Genomic DNA, 12147 nt, shown 5'->3' on the forward strand with positions numbered 1-12147 from the left:
GAAACACATCTACTTTTTAAGATCCTTCTTATCTTAGCTTTCTGGAAGACAGCTGAACCTCTGAGGTCATAGGGATTCTCTCTGGGTTTGAACCTCTCCTGTAGACACCGAGGCAGCATGTGGTTATGAGCTTTGTACGTCACAATAGCAGTGTTGAGGTCAACAAGATCATGCAGTTTTAATGTTTTTAATTTAACAAACAGAGCATTGGTATGGTCATGATAATCTGCATAATTTACAATTCTAATCACTTTCTTTTGAAATAACAATATAGAGTTGATGTTTGTTTTGTAATTGTTACCCCAGATTTCAACACAATAATTAAGATAAGGGAGTACGAAAGAATTATATAACATTAAGAGCCTTTTGATTTACGGAGTTTTTGATTTTATGTAACATAGCAATATTTTTTGCCATCTTTGTCTTAAGTATATTTATGTACAGTTTCCAATTTAATTTATCATCTATATAGATTCCCAAAAATTTTGTTGAATACACCCTTTCTATCTCCATATCATCAATTCTTATATGACACTGTATGTTATTTTTCCTATTTCCAAAAATTATATATTTTGTTTTATTTAGGTTGATTGACAGTTTATTGGCATCAAACCATTGCTTTAGTATGTGGAGTTCGCTCTCTACAGTCTCTAAGAGTTGGCCAAGGTCTTGCCCAGAACAGTACAGACTTGTATCGTCAGCAAAGAGAATACAATTGAGTTTTTTAAAGATTTTGCAGATATCATTAATATACAATAAAAACAATTTTGGTCCCAGTACAGAACCTTGGGGCACTCCGTGTGTTATAATTTTTTTATCTGAATCTACATTGTTCATATGCACATACTGTTCTCTACCACCAAGATAACTTTTCAACCAATCATGAGCAAGACCTCTAAAACCATACCTCTGCTACTCTGATACTAGATGGAATGATACTGCTACTAGATGGAATGTTACTGCTACCAGATGGAATGATACTGCTACCAGACGGAATGATAACAGGGTTCTTCCTTCCTCAGGTGTTGGAGGACTCCAGACAAATCCTGCTTTCAGCCAACTTGCAGCCCGAGGCTTCCTTCCCTCTGGATGATAAAATCAAAGAAGGTCTGACTTACTTCACAAACGTTGCTTGTGTATTTCTGCCACCAAGTCCTGCACCTTCTTCCCTGCAGCTTATTCCCACGTGGTGGAGAACACGGCCTTCTTTGGCGACGTGGCGCTGCGCTTCCCGCGTATCGTGCACCACTACTACGACAGGAACGCCGACTGGGGGGGGCTCCTGCGCTGGGGGCTGCACTTTTGTAACCAGACTGGAGTTTTCACAGGAGGAGCCCACCAACATGTACTCACGCTGGTAAGACCACTTCTTGTTTTCTTCTGTCCAAGGTACCACTCCTAGCATTCTAATATTAGCATTTTTTCATCATTTTTCCTACATGTTAGCACGTTAGGCTGTTTTTTTTAGCTAATTTTGTAGGTATGCACCGGAGTCATATTTTGGTACTTGATGCATTCCTAACATGTGTTTTTTTGTAGAATTTGGCACTCTTTTTTTTTTTAGCAAGTGTACACTTCTGTGTCATATATTTTAGTATTTCACTAATGCTAACTGTTAGCATGCTCTTCTTAGCGTGTTGGCCTGGTACTGTTAGCATGATAGTTTTTTTGCTCATTTTACCTGATGCACACCTCGGCACCAAATATTTTTATTTCTTGACAAATGGTACCTGTTAGCATGCTAACGTTAATATGCTGGCTTTTTAGCTCATTTTGACTGGAGTCATATTTTGGTACTTGATGCATACATGCTAAAAATAGCATGCTTACAGATAGCATTAGTGAAATACTCAAATATACGACACAGAAGTGTATACCTGCTCAATTAGCTAAAAAAGTGTTGAATACCAAATAAAAAATTATTACAAACTCTGTTAGCTTTTTTGCTAATATTGCTGGGATACACCTCAGCGTCAAATATTTAGTTGCTTGATGAATGGTACTTGTTAGCATGCTAACGTTAATATGCTGGCTTTTTTACATAATTAAACATTTTTATGATTTTTATGAACTGATTTTTTTTTCCCTGCATCAAATTATGCTGACAATTTTGTTGGGGAAAAAATGTCAGTGTTTAAAGAAATAATTGTATATAAATGTAGTGTATTGAAATTCAGTGTAAAAAAATTTCAGTGGAAATAATCAGTGTTTAAAAATTATGTGTAAAAAAAAAAAAGTTTAATTTTTCAGTTAAAAAAAAAACAGTTTATAAAAATTCACTCTAAAAAAATAATGAAAATTACAGTGTAAAGAAATTCAGTGTATAAAATTTTCGTGTTTTAAAAATAAATGTTTTAAAAATCAGTGTATTCAGTGTTCAATTTGTCTTTATAATAAAATATTTTTTTGACACTAAATTAATGTAATCCAACCCAATCCACTTTATTTATATAGCACATTTAAACAACAAAATGTTTCCAAAGTGCTGCACAACATAATTAAAAACAATATTAAAAACAATATTCAAATATTATCCTTAGCTCCACCAATGACTGAATAAAAACAATAAATAAATAAATATAAAATAATATACATGTAACTTAATGTTTTGCATTTGAATTTTGTCAACTGATTTTGTTCGCATCAAAAACATTTGTTTAAAAAAAAAAAAAAAGCATTGTTAGCAAATACAAATTTAGTGTTTAAAATTAATTCTATGAAAAATTATTGTTTAAAAATTCAGTGTGAAATAAGTGTATAGAAATTCAGTGTATGAAGCTGAACATTTTAATTTTTATACCCTGATTTTTTTTTTTTTTAAATGCATTTTGCTAACACTTTTTTTTCCCAATGAAATTGTCAACAGAAGAAGAAAAAATTCAAATGCAAAAATTCAATTCATAATAAAGACACAATGAAGCTTTGATTGTACATGAAATACAGCAAAAGCAATACAATGTAGACCAGTTCATTTACTCTCTGAACAAATCTGCACGTCAACGACGACGACCTCACTTGGTGTGAATGATATTCTGGTTTATGAAGCAAAATAGCTGCAGAGTAACTTTGTCAGTCATTTTCTTTCCACTGCTCTTGTGTCTTCCTCTCCTGCTGCAGATGTCACAAGAGCTGGGAATCACCGAGAAATCTCCAGACTTCATCAACCCTTACCGGACAGAAAGAGATGATGTGAGTCACCATAGACGGGCCTTAAAGGGGAGATGATGCGCTTGCAGTGCGGATACAAAAAGTCCACAAAAAATGAGATAAAAAAACACGAAAAGAAAATGAAGGCATAAAAGGCGTGAGAGAGCACAGAGCTAATGCAACTAGCTCAGCAACGCCACTTCTACATACAGCTACAAAAGTAAATCGACAAAAAATGAGTAATAAATACCGTATTTTCCGCACCATAAGGCGCCCTGGGTTATAAGCCGCGCCTTCAATGAACGGCATATTTCAAAACTTTGTCCACCTATAAGCCGCCCCGTGTTATAAGCCGCATCTAACTGCGCTAAAGGAATGTCAAAAAAACAGTCAGATAGGTCAGTCAAACTTTAATAATATATTAAAAACCAGCGTGATGTGGGCGCGCATGGAGTCGTATATCAACATGGACGGAGCTGCGTGAAAAAAGCCACCCGGCCTCTTCGCGTAAACTTAAACTTACCTTAACCACTCGCTCATCTTTTCTTCATCCATCCATCCCTTCGAGTTAGCTTTTATGATGACGCCGGCTGGAAAGGTCTCTTTTGGCAAGGTCTTCCTTTTGAATATCACCATGGGTGGAAGTTTCTGGCCATTAGCATGGCAAGCTAGAACCACAGTGAAGGATGACTTCTCATTCCCTGTGGTGCGAATATTCACCGTACGTGCTCCCGTTGTATCCACAGTGCGGTTCACAGGAATATCAAAAGTCAGTGGAACCTCGTCCATGTTGATAATGTTCTCTGGCCGGATCTTTTTTTCAGCTATCTTGTTTTTACAATATGCACGGAAAGTAGCCAGCTTTTCTTGAAAGTCTTTAGGCAGTTGCTGTGAAATAGTAGTCCGTGTGCGGATGGAGAGATTGCGTCTTTTCATGAACCGGAAACCTGTAGCCATTTTGTGGTCTTTACAGATGTAAACACACAAAGGAAATGAAACGTAATATCCGCGCGCTTCTTCTTCTTCTACGCGGGCGGGTGGTTGCTTACAGTAGAAGAAGAAGCACTTCCTCTTCTATGGGGGCGGGTGCTTACCTTGGCGGTTGCTTGCGTAGAAGAAGAAGCACTTCCTCTTCTACGGGGAAAAAAGATGGCGGCTGTTTACCGTAGTTGCGAGACCGAAACTTTATGAAAATGAATCTTAATATTAATCCATATATAAAGCGCACCGGGTTATAAGCCGCACTGTCAGCTTTTGAGTAAATTTGTGGTTTTTAGGTGCGGCTAATAGTGCGGAAAATACGGTACTTTTTTCCTACACTTTGAACTCGGCTTATACGACGGTGCGACTCATTTATGGATTTTTCTCTGCCGAGGCCATAAAAAAAGTTAAATATGGATGGCTAATATGCATGAAAACATCACACATGGGACGCTTTAGTAAGTAAGAATGGTTTTAGTTATATTGTAAAACTTACAAACGTTGCTTGGACTGATGAATGAAGAGTAGAAACGCCATGGACGGCTAGAAAAGTGGAACAGCTACTTGGGGTTAAAAGCTCTTGACAGAAGAGCACTGCAGCACCTGCAGTGAGCGAACTCGTCCAAAAGATGGCGCCATAACACAAACAATAACACACCTTTTCACTGTCTTTGATTGTAATTATTTTTAAACTATATGCATGATGGCCGTCAGCGAAGAAAAATCCATAAATTAGCCGCACCGTCTTATAAACCGCTGGGTTCAAAGTGTAGGAAAAAATAGCGGCTTATAGTCCGGAATTTACCGTATGTGCGACGCGTCCTCAATGTGAACGCTCCCACACTCAGGCTGCATTTATCCGACCGGAACGTCATCAAAAAGCGATAAGCGTCATAATTATTCGCCATAAAAGATGGTTACAAAATAAATAGTTGACGACGGAGCAGAAAACAGGTGAAAATAAAATGTTTTAGGAACTAACTTGAAACACAGACACTTAAAAACGTGTTAGCATATTAGCTAACGATGCTAGTTTGATTACATTATGATAGCACGTACAAATATGCATGAAAACATCACACATGGGACACTTTAGTAAGTAAGAATGGTTTTAGTTATATTGTAAAACTTACAAACGTTGCTTGGACTGATGAATGAAGAGTAGAAACGCCATGGACGGCTAGAAAAGTGGAACAGCTACTTGGGGTTAAAAGCTCTTGACAGAAGAGCACTGCAGCACCTGCAGTGAGCGAACTCGTCCAAAAGATGGCGCCATAACACAAACAATAACACACCTTTTCACTGTCTTTGATTGTAATTATTTTTAAATTATATGCATGATGGCCGTCAGCGAAGAAAAATCCATAAATTATCCGCACCGTCTTATAAACCGCTGGGTTCAAAGTGTAGGAAAAAATAGCGGCTTATAGTCCGGAATTTACCGTATGTGCGATGCGTCCTCAATGTGAACGCTCCCACACTCAGGCTGCATTTATCCGACCAGAACGTCATCAAAAAGCAATAAATGGCATAATTATTCACCATAAATGACGGTTACAAAATAAATAGTTGACAACGGAGCAGAAAACAGGTGAATATAAAATGTTTTAGGAACTTAATTAAAACAAAGACACTTAAAAACGTGTTAGCATATTAGCTAACGATGCTAGTTTGATTACATTATGATAGCGCGTACAAATATGCATGAAAACATCACACATGGGACACTTTAGTAAGTAAGAATAGTTTTAGTTATATTGTAAAACTTACAAACGCTGCTTGGACTGATGAATGAAGAGTAGAAACGCCATGGATGGCTAGAAGTAGACGCCACTTCTACTTTGGGTTGAAAGGTCGCTCAGGCCGCTTTCAACCGACAAGAACATCGTCAAAAAGCGATAAGCGTCATAATTATTCGCCATAAAAGATGGTTACAAAATAAGTAGTTGACGGAGCAGAAAACAGGTGAAAATAAAATGTTTTAGGAACTTAATTAGAACACAGACACTTAAAAACGTGTTAGCATATTAGCTAACGATGCTAGTTTGATTACATTTTGATAGCGCGTACAAATATGCATGAAAACATCACACATGGGACACTTTAGTAAGTAAGAATAGTTTTAGTTATATTGTAAAACTTACAAACGCTGCTTGGACTGATGAATGAAGAGTAGAAACGCCATGGACGGCTAGAAAAGTGGAACAGCTACTTGGGGTTAAAAGCTCTTGACAGAAGAGCACTGCAGCACCTGCAGTGAGCGAACTCGTCCAAAAGATGGCGCCATAACACAAACAATAACACACCTTTTCACTGTCTTTGATTGTAATTATTTTTAAACTATATGCATTATGGCCGTCAGCGAAGGAAAATCCATAAATTAGCCGCACCGTCTTATAAACCGCTGGGTTCAAAGTGTAGGAAAAAATAGCGGCTTATAGTCCGGAATTTACCGTATGTGCGATGCGTCCTCAATGTGAACGCTCCCACACTCAGGCTGCATTTATCCGACCGGAACGTCATCAAAAGGCAATAAATGGCATAATTATTCACCATAAATGACGGTTACAAAATAAATAGTTGACGACGGAGCAGAAAACAGGTGAAAATAAAATGTTTTAGGAACTTAATTAAAACAAAGACACTTAAAAACGTGTTAGCATATTAGCTAACGATGCTAGTTTGATTACATTTTGATAGCGCGTACAAATATGCATGAAAACATCACACATGGGACGCGTTAGTAAGTAAGAATAGTTTTAGTTATATTGTAAAACTTACAAACGTTGCTTGGACTGATGAATGAAGAGTAGAAACGCCGTGGATGGCTAGAAGTAGACGCCACTTCTACTTTAGGTTGAAAGGTCGCTCAGGCCGCTTTCAACCGACCAGAACATCGTCAAAAAGCGATAAGCGTCATAATTATTCGCCATAAAAGATGGTTACAAAATAAGTAGTTGACGGAGCAGAAAACAGGTGAAAATAAAATGTTTTAGGAACTTAATTAGAACACAGACACTTAAAAACGTGTTAGCATATTAGCTAACGATGCTAGTTTGATTACATTTTGATAGCGCGTACAAATATGCATGAAAACATCACACATGGGACACTTTAGTAAGTAAGAATAGTTTTAGTTATATTGTAAAACTTACAAACGCTGCTTGGACTGATGAATGAAGAGTAGAAACGCCATGGACGGCTAGAAAAGTGGAACAGCTACTTGGGGTTAAAAGCTCTTGACAGAAGAGCACTGCAGCACCTGCAGTGAGCGAACTCGTCCAAAAGATGGCGCCATAACACAAACAATAACACACCTTTTCACTGTCTTTGATTGTAATTATTTTTAAACTATATGCATTATGGCCGTCAGCGAAGGAAAATCCATAAATTAGCCGCACCGTCTTATAAACCGCTGGGTTCAAAGTGTAGGAAAAAATAGCGGCTTATAGTCCGGAATTTACCGTATGTGCGATGCGTCCTCAATGTGAACGCTCCCACACTCAGGCTGCATTTATCCGACCGGAACGTCATCAAAAGGCAATAAATGGCATAATTATTCACCATAAATGACGGTTACAAAATAAATAGTTGACGACGGAGCAGAAAACAGGTGAAAATAAAATGTTTTAGGAACTTAATTAAAACAAAGACACTTAAAAACGTGTTAGCATATTAGCTAACGATGCTAGTTTGATTACATTTTGATAGCGCGTACAAATATGCATGAAAACATCACACATGGGACGCGTTAGTAAGTAAGAATAGTTTTAGTTATATTGTAAAACTTACAAACGTTGCTTGGACTGATGAATGAAGAGTAGAAACGCCGTGGATGGCTAGAAGTAGACGCCACTTCTACTTTAGGTTGAAAGGTCGCTCAGGCCGCTTTCAACCGACCAGAACATCGTCAAAAAGCGATAAGCGTCATAATTATTCGCCATAAAAGATGGTTACAAAATAAATAGTTGACGACGGAGCAGAAAACAGGTGAAAATAAAATGTTTTAGGAACTTAATTAGAACACAGACACTTAAAAACGTGTTAGCATATTAGCTAACGACGCTAGTTTGATTACATTTTGATAGCGCGTACAAATATGCATGAAAACATCACACATGGGACACTTTAGTAAGTAAGAATAGTTTTAGTTATATTGTAAAACTTACAAACGTTGCTTGGACTGATGAATGAAGAGTAGAAACGCCATGGACGGCTAGAAGAGTGGAACAGCTACTTGGGGTTAAAAGCTCTTGACAGAAGAGCACTGCAGCACCTGCAGTGGGCGAACTCGTCCAAAAGATGGCGCCATAACACAAACAATAACACACCTTTTCACTGTCTTTGATTGTAATTATTTTTAAACTATATGCATGATGGCCGTCAGCGAAGAAAAATCCATAAATTAGCCGTACCGTCTTATAAACCGCTGGGTTCAAAGTGTAGGAAAAAAATAGCGGCTTATAGTCCGGAATTTACCGTATGTGCGACGCGTCCTCAATGTGAACGCTCCCACACTCCGGCTGCATTTATCCGACCAGAACGTCATCAAAAAGCAATAAATGGCATAATTATTCACCATAAATGACGGTTACAAAATAAATAGTTGACGACGGAGCAGAAAACAGGTGAAAATAAAATGTTTTAGGAACTTAATTAAAACAAAGACACTTAAAAACGTGTTAGCATATTAGCTAACGATGCTAGTTTGATTACATTATGATAGCACGTACAAATATGCATGAAAACATCACACATGGGACGCGTTAGTAAGTAAGAATAGTTTTAGTTATATTGTAAAACTTACAAACGTTGCTTGGACTGATGAATGAAGAGTAGAAACGCCGTGGATGGCTAAAAGTAGACGCCACTTCTACTTTAGGTTGAAAGGTCGCTCAGGCCGCTTTCAACCGACCAGAACATCTTCAAAAAGCGATAAGCGTCATAATTATTCGCCATAAAAGATGGTTACAAAATAAATAGTTGACGGAGCAGAAAACAGGTGAAAATAAAATGTTTTAGGAACTTAATTAAAACACAGACACTTAAAAACGTGTTAGCATATTAGCTAACGATGCTAGTTTGATTACATTTTGATAGCACGTACAAATATGCATGAAAACATCACACATGGGACACTTTAGTAAGTAAGAATGGTTTTAGTTATATTGTAAAACTTACAAACGTTGCTTGGACTGATGAATGAAGAGTAGAAACGCCATGGACGGCTAGAAAAGTGGAACAGCTACTTGGGGTTAAAAGCTCTTGACAGAAGAGCACTGCAGCACCTGCAGTGAGCGAACTCGTCCAAAAGATGGCGCCATAACACAAACAATAACACACCTTTTCACTGTCTTTGATTGTAATTATTTTTAAACTATATGCATGATGGCCGTCAGCGAAGGAAAATCCATAAATTAGCCGCACCGTCTTATAAACCGCTGGGTTCAAAGTGTAGGAAAAAATAGCGGCTTGGGAGAGTTTGTTTACATACAGTTTGTTATCATAGCTCTCTCCCCCCCGACTCCAGGTGCTCCATACGGCTGAAGCCTTCCAGAAGATTCTGAGGGAGGAGGAGAAGAGGAGGAGGAAGGAGGACAAAAGGAAAGAAATCAGGAAAGGGCCTCGCATCTCTCGCTCTCGCAGCGAACTATAGCGACGCCAGCGGGAGGAGAAGAGAGAACGGGCGGTTCACAAAGTAGACTCTGGCGAGAAGGAGGGAAATGGAAGCCGTCATCGCTTTATCATCACAGGTGCATTGTGGGAAATCCAAATGGAACATCTCCACATGATTGTAAGTAGTGAAATGTTTGTGAATTGCTGTAATCCTGCAGAAATGATTGCAAAGGCAGGAGAAGTCTCTAAAAAGGGCTTTGGATCATTGAGGTTTGAGATACTGTATGTTAGAATGATGTACAACATGTTGGAATGATGTACAACAGGGGTAACAACATGTTAGAATGATGTACAACAGGGGTAACAACATGTTAGAATTATGTACAAAAGGGGTAACAACATGTTGGAATTATGTTCAACAGGGGTAACAACATGTTAGAATGATGTACAACAGGGGTAACATGTTAGAATGATGTACAACAGGGGTAACAACATGTTAGAATGATGTACAACAGGGGTAACATGTTAGAATGATGTACAACAGGGGTAACAACATGTTAGAATGATGTACAACAGGGGTAACAACATGTTAGAATGATGTACAACAGGGGTAACAACATGTTAGAATGATGTACAACAGGGGTAACATGTTAGAATTATGTACAACAGGGGTAACAACATGTTAGAATTATGTACAAAAGGGGTAACAACATGTTGGAATTATGTTCAACAGGGGTAACAACATGTTAGAATGATGTACAACAGGGGTAACATGTTAGAATGATGTACAACAGGGGTAACAACATGTTAGAATGATGTACAACAGGGGTAACATGTTAGAATGATGTACAACAGGGGTAACAACATGTTAGAATGATGTACAACAGGGGTAACAACATGTTAGAATGATGTACAACAGGGGTAACATGTTAGAATGATGTACAACAGGGGTCACAACATGTTAGAATGATGTACAACAGGGGTAACAACATGTTGGAATGATGTACAACAGGGGTAACAACATGTTAGAATGATGTACAACAGGGGTAACAACATGTTAGAATGATGTACAACAGGGGTAACAACATGTTAGAATGATGTACAACAGGGGTAACATGTTAGAATGATGTACAACAGGGGTAACATGTTAGAATGATGTACAACAGGGGTAACATGTTAGAATGATGTACAACAGGGGTAACAACATGTTAGAATGATGTACAACAGGGGTAACAGCATGTTAGAATGATGTACAACAGGGGTAACATGTTAGAATGATGTACAACAGGGGTAACAACATGTTAGAATGATGTACAACAGGGGTAACAGCATGTTAGAATGATGTACAACAGGGGTAACATGTTAGAATGATGTACAACAGGGGTAACAACATGTTGGAATTATGTACAACAAACATGGTAGAATGATGTACAACAGGGGTAACATGTTGGAATTATGTACAACAAGGGTAACAACATGTTAGAATGATGTACAACAGGGGTAACAACATGTTAGAATGATGTACAACAGGGGTAACATGTTAGAATGATGTACAACAGGGGTAACATGTTGGAATTATGTACAACAAGGGTAACAACATGTTAGAATGATGTACAACAGGGGTAACAACATGTTAGAATGATGTACAACAGGGGTAACAACATGTTAGAATGATGTACAACAGGGGTAACAACATGTTAGAATGATGTACAACAGGGGTAACAACATGTTAGAATGATGTACAACAGGGGTAACATGTTAGAATGATGTACAACAGGGGTAACAACATGTTAGAATGATGTACAACAGGGGTAACAACATGTTAGAATGATGTACAACAGGGGTAACAACATGTTAGAATGATGTACAACAGGGGTAACAACATGTTAGAATGATGTACAACAGGGGTAACAACATGTTAGAATGATGTACAACAGGGGTAACATGTTAGAATGATGTACAACAGGGGTAACAACATGTTAGAATGATGTACAACAGGGGTAACAACATGTTAGAATGATGTACAACAGGGGTAACAACATGTTGGAATGATGTACAACAGGGGTAACAACATGTTAGAATGATGTACAACAGGGGTAACAACATGTTAGAATGATGTACAACAGGGGTAACAACATGTTAGAATGATGTACAACAGGGGTAACAACATGTTAGAATGATGTACAACAGGGGTAACATGTTAGAATGATGTACAACAGGGGTAACAACATGTTAGAATGATGTACAACAGGGGTAACATGTTAGAATGATGTACAACAGGGGTAACAACATGTTGGAATTATGTACAACAAACATGGTAGAATGATGTACAACAGGGGTAACATGTTGGAATTATGTACAACAAGGGTAACAACATGTTAGAATGATGTACAACAGGGGTAA

The 12147-nt window shown here is 37.9% G+C and overlaps 1 protein-coding gene across 1 annotated transcript in view; it reads left to right on the plus strand.

Moving 5' to 3' along the window:
- Window positions 1-11379, plus strand: part of LOC133615676 (coiled-coil domain-containing protein 134-like) — a 32481-nt gene extending 21102 nt beyond the window's left edge. The window contains exons 4-7 of the mRNA XM_061974441.2: window positions 1023-1107; window positions 1176-1357; window positions 3118-3189; window positions 9659-11379. Of these exons, the coding sequence (XP_061830425.1) occupies window positions 1023-1107; window positions 1176-1357; window positions 3118-3189; window positions 9659-9784 (465 nt within the window). The 3' untranslated portion in view covers window positions 9785-11379. The remainder of the gene's footprint in view (window positions 1-1022; window positions 1108-1175; window positions 1358-3117; window positions 3190-9658) is intronic.
- Window positions 11380-12147: the final 768 nt, after the last annotated feature.

This window comes from Nerophis lumbriciformis, linkage group LG22 (assembly GCF_033978685.3).
Source record: "Nerophis lumbriciformis linkage group LG22, RoL_Nlum_v2.1, whole genome shotgun sequence".
NCBI classification, from domain to species: Eukaryota; Metazoa; Chordata; class Actinopteri; order Syngnathiformes; family Syngnathidae; genus Nerophis; species Nerophis lumbriciformis.